The sequence below is a fragment of the Salvia splendens genome, chromosome 10, assembly GCF_004379255.2.
Source record: "Salvia splendens isolate huo1 chromosome 10, SspV2, whole genome shotgun sequence".
NCBI classification, from domain to species: Eukaryota; Viridiplantae; Streptophyta; class Magnoliopsida; order Lamiales; family Lamiaceae; genus Salvia; species Salvia splendens.
In genome coordinates, this window is record NC_056041.1 from 3,876,422 (window position 1) to 3,895,954 (window position 19,533).

A 19,533-nucleotide genomic window follows, 5' to 3' on the forward strand; every position below is an offset into this window, starting at 1 on the left:
TATACGAAATACTACTTTTTTATATTAAGTTATTTACTAGCATGTGTCAAAAATTATTTTAAGATTTTATTCCAACAATATAATTGAAAATACCTTATCCTTCCTAGAAAAGGAAAATAGAATTTTCCAATTTGGAAAAAAATAAAAGAAAACAACTATTCCTTCTCCGCGCGGGGAAAAAACTTTATTCAACCTTTCTTGGGTGCAAAACCAAGATTCGCATCTCCATCATTCTAATCTTACCGAACATCATATTGTTATGGGTCATGACCATCATAACATCCATCCATCCATCCATCCATCCATCATCACCATCATTATATAGACCGAATATAATTCTCATGGTATTTTACGTACCCCAAAAATATCCCAATTCACAATTAATCACAGTAGGGGAGGAGTTAGAGAGAGAAAGTGTGGCATCTCTGGGTTTCTTCTCCTTAGGTTATGCCGTTTTCTCTACCGGTAATCCCCTTTCTCGCGCTCTCCTCTTCCTCCTCCTCCTCCTCCTCCTCTCTATCCTTCTACATATATAATAACTATTCGGTGTTGATTACTTTTGCGCCTTTTTTCTCTATTTTATAGCTGCGATGCGTTTATATCTGCGCTCTGTTTTTGTCGTTTTTGGATTGATGTTCGGGGATCTGAGATAGATAGATTATTGTGTCATTTAATCTTGGGGTAATGCTTTTACTATTCAATTTTATACTTGTTTCGTCGCTTCTTAATCATTGAGATAATAGTTAGGCTCTGGTGGGGCTATTCAGCTCAAATTGAAATTGTCCTCTTCTCAATCCTTTTTAAGCGTTTCTTCTGCCTCTTTTTTTTATGTGTTTGGTTAAACCAGGCGCCTTGCCTCGTTTGGTTCCGATGTAAAATCTATGATATTCGTTCGAATTCATGCTAATGTCTGTGGAACATTATTTTAAGCGATAAAAACTATTTGAGCTGTCTGCGGATTAAGGATAATTGAATACGATAGTGGCAAGTAGAGCATTGAATTTTGGGTTAGTCTTATCCATGTACGTGTATGCTAATTGTGTTCTATTGTTGTTGTAACTTTGTTATATGCATCAATAATACTGTCATTTCCCCCCTATCTGGTGTTGTTGGGAGGATACAATCAGTTATTTTTGTCTTTATTACTTATACGAATATGGGGTTAAACTTACATGTTTTTATGCTTCAATGTAAAATGTGTGGCTGTTAATTGTTAATTTACTATTGGTGCGTGTTATGAAGAGATTATTGGCTGCTTGCAGTACAGGCTGCAGCAATTACTTCAAATTTAGCATAATGGATTTGATTTTATAGTATTAATGGCCTCTATAGTTGATGGAAGAAAGCTAGTAAGCCTATACCTGAGAAAAGTCTAGAATGCATTTCTCTCATCAAATTGTATGAATTACTTGGATGTAATTTTGATGGTATATTATCATCATTATATTGAAATAATATTACTGCCCTTTGTTCTGTTGCATTTTGTAAATTCTGACTCCAATTTTCTTCTCTACTCTATCAGGTTGTGTCAAATTTCCGTTTAGAACAATTAATATTATCTAGGACATGGAGCAAGTTTGCCTCTGGTCAGATTGCTACCAGCACTGGGATATTTCATTCCAAGAAGTCCTTGATTGGCGGGTTCTTGTCCTTGGAAATTTTCTTCTTGTTATTTTTGTCAATTGCACTTAGTGAGGAGCTTGTTTTTAAGTGACCAGTAGAGGAGGCTGAATGCGTATTTCTAATTAAATAGACATTGAATCTTTAGCCTGCTTCTCCAAGTGAGTTCCATACATCAATGCATTTAGTATTTCGTTGTACTTTTAATCACGGCTCACTGATAATCTCCTCCTGCAATTCTATTGTACAGTGCATTGTGGATGCAACATCCCTTTTCAGATCCTTAATCTAGCTGTGAGGTACCCAGTCTTTTCATTTTTGCTGCCTAGACAGGAGTAGGGTATTATACAGTCCTTATGTAATTTGTAAAAATGCTGAGATTATGTTTTCTCCTGATTGTAGGACTGAAGTCTGCAAGTATTCGAAGGAAGTTTACTGTGTTATTAAGTATTACTAGCTGTTTCACTGTTTATGTTCAGAGTGTTAGTCTATAGAATCCGTCATCTTTCGGTATCCTCGGTAAAGGGCCTGTTGATGGTGTTCTGATTTGGTTGCGGATCAGATTTAGTATCTGTCCCCTGGAGAAAAATGTCTGGAAAGCTTTGGTTTTCCATGTCCTGATCTAATACTTGAACTGTTAATGGACACCACATCATCATTCAACTTTGATCAGTGTCAAGATGTTATATAGCACCACAATCTTACTACCTTATCAGTGCTCGGGAGTCTTTGATTTGGTACACTTTATGAATAAGGCTGTGAAGCCCGTCCATCACTGTTCTGATTGTTTGGCTCATGTTGAAGTGGAGTGGGCTTATTGATGGAGGATCCCACTGATTCAGCCAGGCCTCAGTAGTTGTTTAGAGTCATCTAGAGTATATATAAAAACATCTATACATCTGTTTTCGTTCTTGTTCGTTTACAATAAGTAGTGATCACGAGCTGTTCGAGTTACCAGAATGGAAAGGTATGATAGTTTGCAATTTGATGTTATACTTTCTAGTTCCTCTTAGCGTGTATTCATCTGTCATTTTGGTTAATGCAGGTATAAGGTCATTAGGGAAGTTGGTACTGGCACGTTTGGAAGTGTCTGGAGAGCAATAAGCAAGCAATCTGGTGAAGTGGTATGTGGTGCGGCATTATTTGATAGATTGATAAATGAGATTCTTGAACATAGGTCCTTTAAGGAAAAGGTTCCTAAACTGTGAAATTTAGTTTTAATAATTCCATTCACCTATTCAAGATCTTGTAATGTTACTGAGTTGCAACATCAATCATGCTTTGAAAAATTTCTAGTATGCTGCCGAATCTTAGTAAAATCCTGTTCTCATTCCATGGATTGATAATTTAAAACCTTCTATTGCATCACAACCTGATGGCTTCCTTGTTTTTCCCTTTGCTTTTTTTTCTTTCTATTTTCGTCCCTAGTAGGCCGTTTTCCATATTTTTTCTGCTATAAACATGAAGTGCATATATCAATGTTGTAGTAATGTGCAAGATGTGGACTCAGTGACATCAATTTTGGGTGTATAATTTTTTGATATTGCAACTGAAAGAAAGTTGAAAGCTTTTTGATGACATTGTTGCAAGTCTGAATCAGTCAAAAGTTTAGTTACCATTTTTTTTTATCATTTTGAACATAAGAGCATTACTTAATTTGAATTCATCTGTCAAAATCTTGTACAGGTCGCAATTAAGAAAATGAAGAAGAAATATTACTCCTGGGAAGAATGCATAAACCTCAGAGAAGTGAAGGTGACAAATTTTCTTAATGTGCTTACATAGCTTACCTTTCACCAGATAAATGACATTCTGTGTTTGCAGTCGCTGAGGAAAATGAACCATCCAACTATCATTAAGCTCAAGGAAGTTATTAGAGAGAATGATGTCTTGTACTTTGTTTTTGAGTACATGGTATGGATATGTCTGCTTTCATCCCTGTCTTTGCTTTCTTAGAAGTATGTTCTTAAATATAATGAGTGTTTTATTTTGATTCATAAGGAATGCAACGTATACCAACTTATGAAGGACAGAGGAAAACTTTTTACGGAAGCTGAAGTGAGAAATTGGTGCTTCCAAGTATTTCAAGGCCTTGCATACATACATCAACGTGGATACTTCCACCGTGACCTGAAACCAGGTTATTGGCGCTATATGATATTTTATTATTTGAATGAGGACCCAGTTGTGGTTGTCATACCCATCTTTCATTTCTTACCCTGTTACTTTTATATTGCACGGATCACGTGTAGCTGTAAGGATTTGTTATTGAATTGTCCATTTGCTATACAATCTTTTTAATACTAAGATTATTGATATTAGCTTGTTAATCTTTTCAGTTAGTAGTGATTGAGCACTTGGTGCACTTGTAGATTTTCGTGTTAGTTGCTAACTGCAGTGAACTATTTTTGTACACTATATATCAATAAGAAAGCCATTCACTTTTTTTTTTGTCCTGCTTGTATGTTTAGTGGCTTATTTATTTTTCTTATGCTTGTTCCAGAGAACTTGCTTGTGTCTAAGGATGTAATAAAAATAGCTGATTTTGGCCTTGCTCGTGAGGTCAATTCAGAACCTCCATTCACTGAATATGTTTCAACTCGCTGGTGGGTATTGTTATTTACCTTTTGTTTACTTGTCTCGTTTTCTATGCAATCATTATAGTATAATTTTATGTTGGTGGAATGTTTTGTTGCAGGTACCGGGCCCCGGAAGTTCTACTTCAATCTCCAATTTATGGTCCTCCTGTTGGTTAGTACTTGATAGAATATAAGTTGAACTGTTCTTGGTATTAGTTATGGGCATAAGATGGATTTTCTCTTATTGGTTTGCTTTCCAGATATGTGGGCGATGGGTGCAGTAATGGCTGAATTGTTAACTCTTCGACCTCTGTTTCCTGGTTCAAGGTACTATTGTCTTTTTGCCAAGCGCCTTCACTCTTGTATTCTTGATCTAGTAATTTGAAAGTTCACCTAGTTCAACTCTTGCTTGCTCTGTATAAATTAGTGACGGAGAGTTTGAGCTTGATATTCCATCCTGTTTATTGGACACTTTCTGTTTAGGCATATTTTCTGGCGCTTAAATTTTTTTCCCTATCATTCTGTAGTGAGGCGGATGAGATATACAAGATATGCTGTGTAATTGGCAGTCCAACTAAGAGTCAATGGTCAGATGGTCTTGAACTTGCTAATGCCATTAACTACCAATTCCCCCTGGTGAGCTTTTCATTCTCCTGTTTGTATTGTTATATTTGATGAATGCGGGTCAGAGAAGTGTTTCTGTTTTGTTAATTAAGTGTCTAATTATTAGCTGACAGGTTCCTGTATTCCGGGAATATTTGAACTTAAAAATACTCCCTCCATCCCAACGTAGATGTCACATTTGGGTGATGGTACGGGATTTAAGAAGATGTTGTTTTGTGTATTAAATGGAGAGAAAAATATAATTTTGTATATTTATGTGCGAGAGAACTTTTTCCAAAAAAAGAAATGAGACATCTTTTGTAGGACAAATTAAAAAGGAAAGTATGACATCTACTTTGGGACGGAGGGAGGAGTATGTAACTGACTATGAAATATTCATTATTCTTGATATTATTTCTGGAAGATATTAGTATATGCTTTATTTCTAGCAAATTATATTTGCACTTAAACTAATGGAACAAACTTACCTTTGATATATCTTTGTCGCTATTACATGACAGGTTGCTGGAGTCCATCTCTCTGCGTTGGTACCAGGTGTTAGTTCGGATGCAATTGATCTAATCACAGTGAGTACTGAAGACACATTGATTTACTCTGCATAATACAATGGCCAACACTTACTTTTTATGCTTTCATTTTTGTGAAACATCTAGTCCCTCTGTTCATGGAATCCATCCAAGAGGCCGACAGCCTTGGAGGCTCTTCAGCACCCATTCTTCCAGGTAGGTTCTTTATTTATGAAATTTGAAAACTTATTGAGTATTTAATAAGAATAAATGTTAGTCACACTCTTGAGGCGTTCTGAAACGACGATTGTTTTTTCAATGTTACAGAGTTGCTTTTATGTTCCACCATCACTGCGCCCCAAAGCGGCTGCGACAAGAACACCTCCTTCTGGTGAGTATATTCTCCTAATCGTAGTCCTTACTGAAAATAATGGCAACCGAGCACTCATAGCAAATATATATTGCAGTTGGAGGAAGAGGAGTTTTGGAACCAAATTGCGGTAGGAAATTCTCAGGCAGTTTGTCGAACCCAAAGAATTCGAATAGTTATGCTTCTGCCAAACCACAAGCATATGTTGGTTTAGACATGAAGCACTCGACAGGAGGTATTTACTGTTTCAGCTGTTTGTTGATTTTGAGCTTGGAAAGTTCTTTATTGTGATAATATATTGATAATTATGTTCAAAGAGTAAGGTCCTGCCAAGCTATAGACTGTTCACTTATTTCATATGTTTCACAGGGTCTTAACTTTCTTATTTTGGACCCTGCCTTTCTGAACTGAAGTTGATATATAAAATTTTATTTTGTTGGTTGTCTGATTTGGGTAGTCTTTGCTGACATCAGATTACCTATTTGTATTTTCTATCCAGGTGTGCAAAGGAAGTTGGATATGAATAATCAGGTACATTGCAATAGTAATTATACCCTGGTTAATGTGGTTTGCTCGCACTATGTTTTTCTTTTGCACATTCCTTATTTTTTAAAATTATTTTAATATGTGAATCAGGATTCGCCTAAAAATGATAGGAACTTAAAGAACCCTGTCAAGCAGCAGCCAAAGTATCGACCACCTGGAATGAATGGCCCACGTAAGTTCATGCATCTTGGCCTTGTTAATGTATTATTTTCGGGCATTGATGAATCTGGACCAGGCTTGATATTGCATAATATAATCTTGCTTCATCTTAAATGTCAATCACAAACAAGCAAATAAGATTAACTTGTTTGCTACCCCCTTACAATTAACTCAGGTGCTTTTGCTTGTTAACTCATGCGAAATGTTGCAAATACTTAACATCAGTAAAATTTACGCTTAGTATGCCTCATTGAAATTGCTAAAGATGAGATCTTACATTTATTGTTACTATTGCCGCTTTTTGTGTACGGTGAGATGCATCTTAATTGTTTATTACCCGCGACAGCGGCATGGAACCATGGGAGAACACGTGGGGTATCGGATGCGGCTGAGAAGTTAGCAAATATGACAGTAAGCTCTGGCAGGTCACTTGCAAAGGCCTCTGTACCTCCACCAATGGCAAAGGCATCTGTGCCTCAACCTTTTTCCAAGTCGTCTGTGCCTCTACCTCTATCAAAGTCGTCTGCACCTCAACCTTTATTATCAAAGTCATCTTTGGCTCCACCTTCAGCAAAGGCATCTGTGCCTCCACCTATGAAGGCTGGAGGATGGCATGGACATTCTGAGTTCCTCGGACGATCTCAAGAAGCCCTTCCTGGAAGGGCGTACATCAGGAAGGTGGCGGGATGATCATACACTTCTACTTGCTTTTTGTGTGTGCCAACATAATAATGTGCCAGCTATAGGCATTTGTGTCCCAGTAACGCGATTCTATTACAGTCCCGTGTTCCTGTATGTTTGACTTTGTTTTTATGTATTTTATGTGATGTTATCAATAAAGATTTCTCAGGTTTGATATTAGTTACTTTGCTTTAATGGCTCCATTCTTTCCCTTCTGTTGAATTTTTTTTCTTGCATCGTTTTATAAGATCTGAAATTACAGCGTTATTAATTTGTCTCGAATGCAAGTAAACAAATACTAGTTGGTATATGATGATAATGTGGGTTATTACAGATCCATCATCCATGCCTGATCCATTTTTCATTGTGTTGTTAAACTTATGTTATAGGAATATGTTTGATGCAAGGGCAATGAGTTGGTCTACCTCTTCCCAGTGGGTTGCATTTAGAGAAAACAATGATTATAATAATGGGCTTAAATACTCTTTATGAAAAACAGGGGTGGTAAAATACCTACAAACGCAATCAGATTAATGGAAAGCCAAAGAGCTGCATTGTTCCAAGCATTTTGGGTTAGATATTAACTTAGTTTTGTCAAAATAAAAGTCCAATTTAGCAAAGATACTGAGTTTGTATCCTGTCCCTGTTAGTTTCCCACCAATGCTTAGCGTGTACCTCTCCAAATTTCTCGCGGCTGCAACACATGAACAAACCATCCATCCATCAACTCAATGCAAAGACTATCTTTCTATATATGAAGGGTGAGTTTTGTTCACCTGAATCTGACTCGCCGAAGCTCTCTAGTGCCATCAAGAAGCTGTCTGATGGTGATGTAAACCCCAGGCTCATCTTCCTCTATCCATTCCGACTCAATGTCACTAGCATTGCTCACAGACACGACTCGGGACGAGGTCGTGGTCCTCGATGCTGCTTCCACAGATGACATCTCCCCACCCTTCCCCGTACTTGACCCAGCGCCTTGGAGGCTGTCTTTATACCTCGGTGTTGGAGGCCACTCCTTGTTCTGCGATGGAGTCATCGCAGGACTTTCCATACTAGATCCCAGCTTCGAGTAACTAGACTCTCTCTGCATTCGCAACGTGTCAATAGAAACTACTACAAACTACAAGTGTAACTAGATTAGCAAAAAAGAAGGGCGCATACTCCATCCTCGGATCTCCCAGGAGTGTTCATAGCCTGCTGATTGAATCTCTGCACATTGTATAGCTCCATTATCCTATCATAATTCTCCCCCCACCATCTCTGAGCTTGCCATTTGTTGAACATCTCCCGGCTTCAGACATCATATTATATCAACTTATTAGGCCAAATGCAATGCCGATAAAAATGTATAGTGACTGTACCTGAAACGGATTCGTTTAAGGTCATTCCCTCCAGCAGGGAGCGAGACGAAGGTGATCTGAACACCGGGCTCAACTTGAGCCGTCCAATCTTTAGGCTCTTCTTCGTCTTCCACCACTACTTGGGCCGAGACTGAGGCGGAGAATCTTGATTCAGGGCGGCGCCCTGTGCTCGTAAAATCCCAATCCGGAGTGGAGCTTGTGCTCCCAGCAGGCTGTTGTGCATATGCATCCGACATTGTATCAAAATCGGAATACGATCTCTGGCCTTTCTTGTAACTCCCTTCTGCCTCACCGGGCTTCCCTTTTCCGGACACCTTCAACGCCATATCCTTAATCTAATCATGTCAACAAGTATTTGAGGATTAATCAGATGACCTTGAACATGTTGATGTCAATGTAACACGTTCTAATGTTGTGAAGTTAACGTCTGGTTTGCCTGCATGTTGCGGCACAGACAAATTGCCTATGATAGCACCTACACAGGCAAGGACAGTTTTGATGCTAGGTAGCAAATACAGCTGTTGGATTGGGAAACTTCATGGATCTACAGACAGATTCCTTAAACTTGGTCCATTACTTATTTTGTTGAATTTAAGTTCTGGAAACTAATTATTCAAACATGTCACCCTCACATTTTCAAGAAAATTATACAACTATATAAATTTATAATTCTAGATTGCTGAAAGATTTCTATTTATCTCAGGCCACTAAAGACTGCAAATATCAGAAGCAGTCTGCAGCTAAGCTATATGGTTGAAGGAGTAGTATATTTAATTTCATAAATTTAATGAATCTGCTTTATTTTTTCAACTAGTACTATTACACTAATCAACAGAATTGCTGAAGTTAGCAATAAAAGAAAGCTGACATAGTTGCCATTGGCTGTTAATGCCCTTTTCAGTAAGAAAAACAGGACAAAGTAGCTGTTCTCTGCGGTCACAGAGGTTCTTCTGAGGGCTGTGATAATTTTAATTATCCAACTGCATTAATTATATCTTTTAGTTGAACCCTCCATTTTAGGTTTTACAACTCACATTTTTGGACAGAAATTCAATTGTGGGACATGTCAAGGATGTGTCTATTCCACACATGTAGTGTTGTCCTTTTGAGATCCCCACAACAAGACTTGACTTCAAAACAGTGCTACTAAACTTAAGCACCCAACATTTGAGGATTATGACTGTTTTCTTACATATCCTAAGTCCAAGATACTTGCAACTACAATAAAAAGCTTCAAATGGAAAAGAATAGCTTGTAACAATAAATTATTATACCTTAAACATAATCCCCTCATGTTTTTACTAGTAGCAAATATTGGTTGAAAAAACTGATCAAGATTACATGTGACACTTTTGTTAAGTTTTTCCTAAAATAGGTATGCAAGAGTAAAGCATGATGCATTGCTTTCCAGACATATGATATGATCCCGGGCTCCGATCCCAATGAAAGAACGGCCTTATAAAAAGAAGCGAAACATTGCTCACACTTATCATAAGAGTTGTTGGCATTGTTGCAGTGGGGACCTTCACATAAATTGCATAGACACACAATTCCTTCTTACATTTAATTTTTAACTTAGGGGGAAGAGAATCCAAGGAAAATAAATTTATGTTAGTACTTCTCATTAGAATAAATACCTAACATCAGAAAGGTGAAGAATTACACCTATGTTAAGATGAATGTGCTATGGATGATATCAAGAATGGTCACAAATTTTAGTACACTTTTGGGACTATACACAACTTTACACCATCAGATGAATTTTCCCACGCCTGATATGTCCCTTTATCAAATGTGGAAATATGATATATCAGTGTTGTGCATATTTTGTGTAGCGTATTAATTAATTTTGATTTTGAAATCATGAACATATCATATGGGGAGCTGAAAAAGGGTGAAAATTAAGGGAGGACCGTAGCATGTTGGGACCAAGATTTGGACACATGATCCAAGGTGTGGCGTGAACATGTCTCCCTTCAATTTAAGTCGCTGTCTTTTGCTACTTCAAAATTTCTGACCTATTATCCCTTGGCTTTAACCTTGTTTTCGACTTCGGATTGGATAAAAAAACATCTCACATAAACAAATAGTACTACTATGGTATTTTATGATCTAACCAGAGGTGGAAATAGTTGGGATGACATGCTCGAGGTATTTTATTAAAGTTTCATGACATCTCAATTCAAACTTCATTTTTCCCTTGAAATGATATTTTGTCAAATTGCTAGAAAAAACCACGAGTTTTAGTTAAATCATGGTTAGCCCCATAATTGTGAAATCAATCATAACAATTTGATGATTTTCTGGCAATTTGCCTAAAAAATACAAAATCATTATTTGAAAAAGAAATCCTATTGAAAGGACCGTTTTGCCCATAGTGCTATCCATGTGGCCCAGCAAAACAAAGGGCCCAAAAATTAAACAATAAAATCAAGTTATATTTTTAATGGGCCCAAAAGAGAACTGAGAGTGGGTACCACCATTTGATGCGGAAAGTAGCAATAACTAAAATTATTGGGTTTTTAGCCTGTAAATACATGAACTTTGAGTTTTTTCTTGTTTTTCCTCTAAACTTTAAAATTTGAATATAAATGCATGAACTTTTGATGTTTTTGATTTTTCCCCAATATCCAAAATCAAAATACATGTGGCAAATTTAAGCTTATGTGGCAATCAACATGTTTATATTAATTAATAAAATAATAAATTTGAATTCCACATCAGCCATCTCTTATGGACCACACCCTTCCCACTCTTTCTTGTCGAGTTCTTCGAGAAGACTCTACCCCACTGTTGTCGGGACAACGCCGGAGATTATGCATCTCCACCAGCCATCTCCTAGCTCAGATTGAAGCTCGCACCGCGTGAGCGCACTCCTCCGCAAGCTCTCTCTGCATCTTCCCCTCCACCTTCCAAAACCTACACAATTGCAGTGCACCATGAACGCGATCACCACCGACGCGCACCCCGACAGCATCTACAGAAACCACCACTTGCCTCAGTGCTCGTTCTACAATGGGGATGACGAGGCGAAGAGGATCGTGAAGAATTCTCCGTGGAAGAGGAAGAATTGAGTGCAAAGGTGGAAGATCTCTTGTCTGATCGAGTCCATTCGCGATTCCTTTTTCGACATTCTTTAGCACTTAGAAGGAGGAAGTGCCCCCGGGCTGCGCGAGATCTCCGCCTGCAGATGGCTCCTCATCGCCACCATACAAGCTGATCTGTGGCGCTGCTCCTCGTCCACCACAGGAATTTCCACCACGTGAGCGTCTTTACCTTCCGCCATTGATGTAATCTTCGAGAGGCAGCAGGTTGGAACTTGAGACACGAACATCTCCGGCATTATCCCGACGGCGGCGGGCAAAGCCTTCACGAAGAGCTCGACAAGAAAGAGCAAGGAGGGTGAAAGATGACTGATGTGGACTTAATATTTATTATTTTTTAATTAATATAAATATGTTGGTGTAGTTTTGATTGTCACATGAGCTTTAATTTGCCACATGTATTTTGATTTTATATATTGAGGGAAAATAAAAAAACATCAAAAATTCATGTATTTATATTCAAATTTTAAAGTTTAGGAGAAAAACAAGAAAAAACTCAAAGTTCATGTATTTATAGGCTAAAAACCCAAAATTATTTATACACTTTCTTCACAAAACAACAAATTACCGCACGTTTAGTATGCATATAATTTATTCCTAGTAAAAAACATAACTCGATCCTCTTATAAAGAAATTGAATAGATTAAAAAATAAAAAATTGAAATAAAATAGTAGAGCCTCTATGCACGAATGCTACAACAATAGGTACCCAGAGTCTAGTATGTATAATGTATGCATGCCTCATTTATGTAGATATAATCTATAGATACAGAAAGTGGCAGGAGTAGAACCTGCGAGGTCAGGCTTTTGACGGCGTCTTTGGTACTGGGAGTCCCACGCGAGCTTTCTTCTCCGTCATCTTCCCTTGTTTGCTTTGAGCAAGTAATACACGTCAGCATTTTCTTGTCTTTTTTCTTTTTTTATATTCTTCTTTTACCTGCAGTGAAAAATGCTGGTGAACAATTGTCTTTGTTTAGGTTTTGGAAAGGATCGGATGTTAATTAATTGCGTGTTCAAATTCTTGATATTTGAACCCACAATTGATTCTTGAAAGGAGACGAATACGGAACTTTGACTGGAAATGAGAAACAAATCCAATTTTTAGGAAGAGAATCAAGCTGCGAAGTTTCCTAAACTAAATCAATTTCATGGAGTTTCTGCTCTCTCATTGAATGTGCAAGTACAGAAAAAAGAGAGAGAACAGGGAAAAGTTCAGTCACGCATTCCCAAATATGTGAATAAGGAGTAATCTTTTTCTAGACATATTTAACATGAAAAAAAATTCAAAATTGTGAAATGTGGCATTTCTCCTTTCTCAAACAAAACAAAATGTGTCAATGAATAGAGTATTGTAGTAGGTGGTGAGTGTTTAATAAAAAGGCCCAATAATTGAATGTAGAAATTGCAAAGTGGCCTTCTCTGCGCCTTGCTTTAATCCACACAAGGAATAAAGAAATCCAGATTTTCTGACATAAAATTTTAATACTATCATTCAACACAAACACAAACACAACTAAGCATAATCATTCATTTCTATTATTTCTTGTTAATACAAAGCGAAGTTGGTAGCTATGTATATCTGTAATACGGTGTTTAAAATTTAAATAGCGTATGATATTAGTTGGATAACAAAAAATTCCGAGTGATTTTGGTGCCAATTAATGAAAAAATTAAATAAAAAATCAGACAGAGAATGAAACCTAAACTGGACTTTTCAAAACAGCTGACAATGACGTACCTAAGCCCTTCCTCCTTCACCACCTCCTTTACTTTCTCTCTCTAACTTAACACACTGGTAAAAAAAAGGCATATAAATTAATTTTCCACTAAATAGTTAGACAGAGATAGAGAGATTTGAGGCCACCTTTACCGAAAAGCTCTGGAATTTTCAGTGAATATATTGAAATCTTCAGTTCCTCAATGCATTCCAGCAATGAATCGGTGATAAAGGCTGAATCAAACAGAGATATGATATTGAATCAGAACCTCTCATTCTCCGCCACATGCACAATTTTCTCCGGCGAAAGCCGCCGGACTTTCTCCACTCCTTAAAAACAATTTATTTTGGCGTTATAAATTGCTACTATGTGTTTGTATGTGTAAATATTTGTATTCTCTCGTGTGCATAAATGGAAACAAAAAATGAGGAGGGTGGAGACAAAAAAACAGAGAGAACAAGCAAAGTGTGACGTTGTATGGCGGTATTTATAGGTGGGAGACGTGACGCCGTTAGCTTCCACCGTTATCTAACGGCCGCGCATTGCATCGAGGAGTTGTACGTCGCGCTCCGACGAACTGTACCCAGCTGCAGGCGAATTGGCTCTATTTTTATTTAGACATTCGCAGTTAGGGGTCAATTTTTGATTGTGGTGGTGATTGAGGTGGACAAAGCGGGCCCACCTGTCCCGATCCAGCAATTCCTGTGGCGGGTGCATTGCGGCCACGCCACGTGGACCCGTCCCATTGGATGTGGATCAAATGGCAATGATGTTTCGAATTTTTTCGGGATTGGAGTTGAGATAATTGATTTTGAAAGATCATCAGCAATCAAATAACGATTTGCTCCCTTTAATTTTAAGAGTGATGCTAAATGGCCATAATGTGGCCGGCCATGAAAAGTTAATTTAGTCCATTTACATGTATAAAAAAATTAGAATTACCGATATAAACTTATATGTGTGTGAATGGACTTGTGAGTTGATACTTATCTTTGAATTCCATTACGTAAAACACATTAATATCACGAATTACTGTATACGTTGAGCAACAATCAAGAAATGACAATAGTAATAAGTTGAGCAAAAACTACGAAAGAGCAACACTAACATGTTGAGCAACAGATAATGAAGATGATATAAAAGTAAAATCAAGTAGTATAAAACCAAAAATTTAAAAAAAAAACAATTTTTTTTGTTATTTAATTAATTTATGGCTGGCCATAATGTGGCCGCATAGCATTATTCTAATTTTAAATACTCCGTGGAAGAAATCTTGATTTGTTGTTGAGTAGTGCTAAATGGCCACATTATGGCCAGCCATAAAAATAAAAAAAAAATAATAAGAGATAGTGTATTTAATGACATTTCATTGAAGAGTAATGCTAAATGGCCATGGCCAGCCATAATATTAAAAAATTATTAAAATTTTGTGTAATTAATGTACAGTTCATGAAATTTATGCAGCTAGAGAGTAGCAATTTTTTAAAGACTAATATACCCTTAAATATTAAATACTACTTATGTAGAAGTAAAATAAATTGTAAGGACATTATATTTATAAATATTATTAAGTGACACAATATACTTCTACGACAAAATTGCAAGGAGTCTTTATGTTATAAACAAATTCTCAATTTAAGTATATAATTCAAATTCTCTTTTTTTCAATTTACATTAACTGAATTAATCCCAAAATGATAATTACGAAAAATAAATTTATAATTTTAATCAATTTCAACTACACTAGTAATATTTAATTCTAACAACATAATCTATCGTAATTAAAGACATGCATTGATAATAAAATTTACACAACAACAATTATTTAATCTTCCCATAATTGGATAAATTCTTTTAATTAATAACTAAAAAAAATTTTAACTACTTTTTTATTTAAAATACATTAATATTCAAGTAACGTATAAATATTAGTATTAATAAAAATATTATTTAATATTTTTCAAAGAAGTGTACTTCAATATTAAAAATTTAATGTCATATTTCGATACTATAAATTAATTTATTATATATGTATAATATTTATAATTTATAGTATATAAATTTATAATATAATTTATTGTACATAAATATTATAATAGATTTTTGTAATACTTCATGATATAGAGGTGTATATATACTATTTAGTGTATACATTGTAGTATTGTGTCACAGTATGCTTGCTAGTCAAGAAATATATTCTACTATTAATTCAAATGTTGTTGTGTTTTTTATTCATTTTTAGTTATAGAAAAAATGGAAAAAAATGACGTTTGACTTTTAAGCAACTTATTAAAGTAATGAGTCCTATAACTTTTACCAGGAAAGTTTTGATTGATCTCTTATTAAATCAATTTATTCTTAATTCAATTTTCTATGTGAAGATTAAATTGAGTTGATATTCAAATGTTGGATCGATACAGAGTTAAAATAGATGTTTTAATTAGTTTTATATTGAATTGATAGTTTCAAATAACCTTAAATTCATTTGAAAAAAGTATAAAAAAAATTTAAGCATATTACTACTATAGTACTCCCTCCGTCCCGGACTACTTGCACTTATTTCTTTTCTGGGCATCTCCATTAAGATGATACAATTATAATAAAAATAAAAATAAAGTAGTAAAAAAGTTGAGTAACAAATTACTCTAAAAAGAATGGAATAAATGAATTAAAAAGAAACTACAATTAAAGACTAAGGCTAAGGGTAATATTGTCAATTGAATTAAGCATTAAATGATACAATTAAATTATTAATATCTAAAAATACATATATTTACTTAAATGTCATTTATGGCCAGCCACTTTATGGCCACATAGCTTTATCCTTCATTGAAATCAATACTTCTAAAAAGTATCAATTTTATTTGTACAATTGTACCCTTAGTTATGAAATATAAATATGAAGAGACTAGAATTTATTCAATTGGATCATTAGTTAACTCATGTTGCATGAAATTTATATAAATAAAAATTAATATTTATTAAGGTTACATGATAATTAATTTAATTCTTACTTATATTTATAATACCAACGCATCGTGGTAATACTTTTATTTTTCATATTTACTTAAAATACTCTAAATGTTTGTATATTTACAAATAAGTAAAATTGAGCTTTGATCAATATACTTATTTATGTTAATAATCATGTGTTAATATTATAAATGATCACTAAACTACAGAGCATATGATAGCATGCATCATATTAGTTCCAAATAAATTTATTTCATAATGAGTACAAAACTTTATTGATTCCAACTTGGTATAATAGGAAAACATATTTAAAAGGACAAAATTTTAATCTTAAATTAAAAAATAGTGTAAAAATAAATTATTGAAAACATAAAATTAAAAAAATGAATGAATCTAATAAAAGAAATATGTATAAAAGTGTAAAATTTGGATTAGAGAAATGAAATAAAAAACAACAAGAATTAAGTAAAAGGGTAATAGTGTAAAATTATTTGAGCAGTAAATGACTTATTTGAAACATTAATAGCCATACTATCTAAATTTACTAAAATGTCATTTTATGGCCAGCCATAATGTGGCTGCATAGCATTTCCCTTTGTTGTTTCATAGTCTGACAATAATGGCTTCTATATTCCTTTTTACGAATAATATAGAGTAATCCACTAGAAGTGTGCAATAATTATCCAAAAATTATGCAACTTTTCTTCTCCTTTTTTAATGCCTCTTTATTTTTGTTTTACCTTCACAACATTCATTATTATACAAAAAATATATATGTTCACCATTATTACTTAATTTTTTTTATTTAAATATATTATTTCAAGTTTTCAATATAATTTCTTGTGTGATGAAGAGCATTTGTTTTTTATGTTTATTGTCACGTGTAAAAATTTACGTAGCACATATATTTTCTATGTATTACTACTAAGATACCCAACTTCATGGCTATCATAATTACTATTCCTATAATGCTATAATCCGAACGTGGGTAACAAGCTACTTCAACAACCCTTTAACACACGATTGTTAAACTATTTAGTTCAAAATTTGGACCCATTAGTTATTGTCGTCATAATTATCTTTCACAAGAATGCGTATTACTTTAAAAAAGTTAATTAGAAAGGTAGCATCTAAGATAACTATGAATTTATGATCAATAACAAAATCCAGCAAACCTTATAATAATTACATTATCCATTATCAACCACACGATAATATAAATGGCTATTCAAAATATTTTGCTCAAAGATCGAAAAAATCATCATTTTTGTGTGAATAGTTGTGCATAATCCTCTATCATAAACATGAACATATAATAATTATTTCCTCAAAATTTAGAAAATAAATTTGTGCATTCATCCTAACCTATATTTAGATGCATGTAAGACTAAATTGTTAGAGAAGTGGATTAAAACACTCCATACTCATGTCAATTATGTTTTCTATATTTGACAGAAAATGAACATCTGCATCTGATGACCTGTGACTTCACAATTTTATATTCCTAAAGTCTTTTTTCATAAAGAGAATGATATACATTAAACGAAGGCTTTGAGTGCCATCTTAAGTATGACTGGGTAAATATACCGAAAAAATGGTATATTAATTGTATTGTATTGAAAAATATCGAATTTTTGGTATACCGAAATTTTCGGTACGATACAATACCGTATCGTAAGTTTTCGATATGATAACGATATGAATTTTCTTATACCACGATATACCGTTTTATATCGAATATACGATATATATATCGATATTATCGGTATACCGAAATATATCAAAAATCAATATGTATTGAATTTTCGATACATAACGTTTATACTGATTATAATAATAATATAATTAATTTTTTAAGGTTAAAAGTTTAAAATATATAAATAGATATCCATTTAATTTCGATATACCGTTCAGAACGGTATACCGAAGTTCGATACGATATACCGAAATTACAAAACGGTAACGATATAGATATTATCCATACCGAAATTTCGGTATACCGAAACTTTTGATACGGTAACGATATAAAATTCTTTCATATCGATATTTTCGAGACGATAACGATACAAAATTTTTGATAAAATATATCGTATCGACCCAGCCCTAATCTTAAGTTCATCCAACATTTCAATAATCATACTATATACTATCATAAGAAATTAAATGAAAATGAGAATTGATTTCTTTTTGGCTATGACCTCGGTTGTTGTTGATCTCTTGGCCATGACTCTTATATGTGACAATCAAGTTGAAGTCGTAACATCTTGCACCAGTTATAGGATGACCATTATTTTGCATTAAAATCAATGACTAATTTAGGTGAAGTCATGTGGTCAATCAACACCATCACTAGCCTATGAAGGCTAAAATGTTGGAATAATTGAGTGAACAATTACATAAAGATTTCTATGATTATTAACCAAGAACGACGGAGAAATAGCATAAACTGTAAAGCGTAGCGTACCTTAATCCATATAGGATTGAACGGTGGAATTGCTTTGCAGGGGCTATGGATCTTCCAAACGATCAGAGACATCATTCGCAATAGTCTGCCAAGATAATGAATATAGAGATATCGAATGTTCTTCTGACGTCTGGGACCATAACCTAATCTTATATTTATATAAATATAAGACCTTTAATCTACACTTATTTCCATAACAAATAAATACACTTTAGCCCAAACTTTAATCTTTATAAGATCACTTTAATTGGGCAACTGAAATATAGCCGTACATATTAAATTAGTCATGTGGAAGCCCAAATTTCTAATACAAAACACCCTATTTAATTCGACATTTAGAGCTGTCTTTGATCTCATGATGATGCCACAATTGCGCCCCACCCAATGTTGAGATTCCGTTTCGATTTTTCCATCATCCATTGTCAACGACAATCGACGCGCTATCACTGTTTTCCGATATCATTGACAAGTTTATTCACTATTTTTGATAGATGAGATCCGTCTTTCAAATCCGTAATTTAGGACACAAGTGGTATATTGTGTTCAAATTTGTGAAAACTTATTCTTTTTTCTACTTGAGTTTCATTCTCGAACAACAACTGCAACACATAAATACATCAAACTACTTATCTATTACAATCAAACCACTCGTCAAAATGCAATACTATGAACAAACTAAGAACATCTTGTTCATTGACAAACGTTGTGTGACATGCAGGGACGAAACTAGAAATCTATGTAAGCCGGTGCTAAAATTCTAAAAAGTAATACTCTATATATATATTACAAAAATTATACTGTAATTCACAAATCTAACATTTCCTA

At 34.5% G+C, this 19,533-nt stretch overlaps 2 protein-coding genes across 6 annotated transcripts; one reads left to right on the plus strand and one right to left on the minus strand.

Moving 5' to 3' along the window:
• Positions 1-312: 312 nt before the first annotated feature.
• LOC121751987 (cyclin-dependent kinase F-4-like) lies at positions 313-7,265 on the plus strand. 2 transcript variants are annotated; one of them, XM_042146833.1, is made up of 19 exons: positions 313-465; positions 1,523-1,781; positions 1,871-1,919; positions 2,023-2,587; positions 2,666-2,744; positions 3,307-3,375; positions 3,445-3,534; positions 3,622-3,760; positions 4,124-4,226; positions 4,319-4,371; positions 4,460-4,526; positions 4,727-4,835; positions 5,324-5,389; positions 5,477-5,545; positions 5,657-5,720; positions 5,797-5,934; positions 6,199-6,230; positions 6,336-6,417; positions 6,751-7,265. In XM_042146833.1, exons 4-19 carry the CDS (start codon positions 2,580-2,582, stop codon positions 7,092-7,094), a joined length of 1,512 nt encoding a protein of 503 aa, XP_042002767.1. In that variant the 5' UTR covers positions 313-465; positions 1,523-1,781; positions 1,871-1,919; positions 2,023-2,579; the 3' UTR covers positions 7,095-7,265. The 2 variants fall into 2 exon arrangements, with proteins under 2 accessions (XP_042002767.1, XP_042002768.1); XM_042146834.1 differs by lacking the exon at positions 313-465 and adding an exon at positions 550-681.
• A 286-nt stretch (positions 7,266-7,551) lies between these two features.
• Positions 7,552-13,777, minus strand: LOC121753352 (protein BREVIS RADIX-like). 4 transcript variants are annotated; one of them, XM_042148632.1, is made up of 7 exons: positions 13,424-13,777; positions 13,292-13,345; positions 12,345-12,490; positions 8,450-8,784; positions 8,250-8,379; positions 7,862-8,172; positions 7,552-7,779 (listed from the first exon to the last, which is right to left on the minus strand). In XM_042148632.1, exons 3-7 carry the CDS (start codon positions 12,450-12,452, stop codon positions 7,698-7,700), a joined length of 966 nt encoding a protein of 321 aa, XP_042004566.1. In that variant the 5' UTR covers positions 12,453-12,490; positions 13,292-13,345; positions 13,424-13,777; the 3' UTR covers positions 7,552-7,697. The 4 variants fall into 4 exon arrangements, with proteins under 4 accessions (XP_042004566.1, XP_042004565.1, XP_042004567.1 ...); XM_042148631.1 differs by having other exon boundaries at positions 13,418-13,777; XM_042148633.1 differs by lacking the exon at positions 13,292-13,345 and having other exon boundaries at positions 13,418-13,777.
• Positions 13,778-19,533: the final 5,756 nt, after the last annotated feature.

What these genes read in the sequence shown, in the direction of transcription:
- LOC121751987 (XM_042146833.1), top strand. An exon ending in ATGCAATTGATCTAATCACA is followed by an intron (nt 5,390 to 5,476) that starts GTGAGTACTGAA and finishes TGAAACATCTAG; the next exon opens with TCCCTCTGTTCATGGAATCC. An exon ending in AGTTGGATATGAATAATCAG is followed by an intron (nt 6,231 to 6,335) that starts GTACATTGCAAT and finishes TATGTGAATCAG; the next exon opens with GATTCGCCTAAAAATGATAG.
- LOC121753352 (XM_042148632.1), bottom strand. Translation starts at nt 12,452, where the DNA reads ATGCTGACGTGTATTACTTGCTCAAAGCAAACAAGGGAAGATGACGGA. An exon ending in CTTAAACGAATCCGTTTCAG is followed by an intron (nt 8,380 to 8,449) that starts GTACAGTCACTA and finishes TGATGTCTGAAG; the next exon opens with CCGGGAGATGTTCAACAAAT. An exon ending in CTGGGAGATCCGAGGATGGA is followed by an intron (nt 8,173 to 8,249) that starts GTATGCGCCCTT and finishes TTGCGAATGCAG; the next exon opens with AGAGAGTCTAGTTACTCGAA.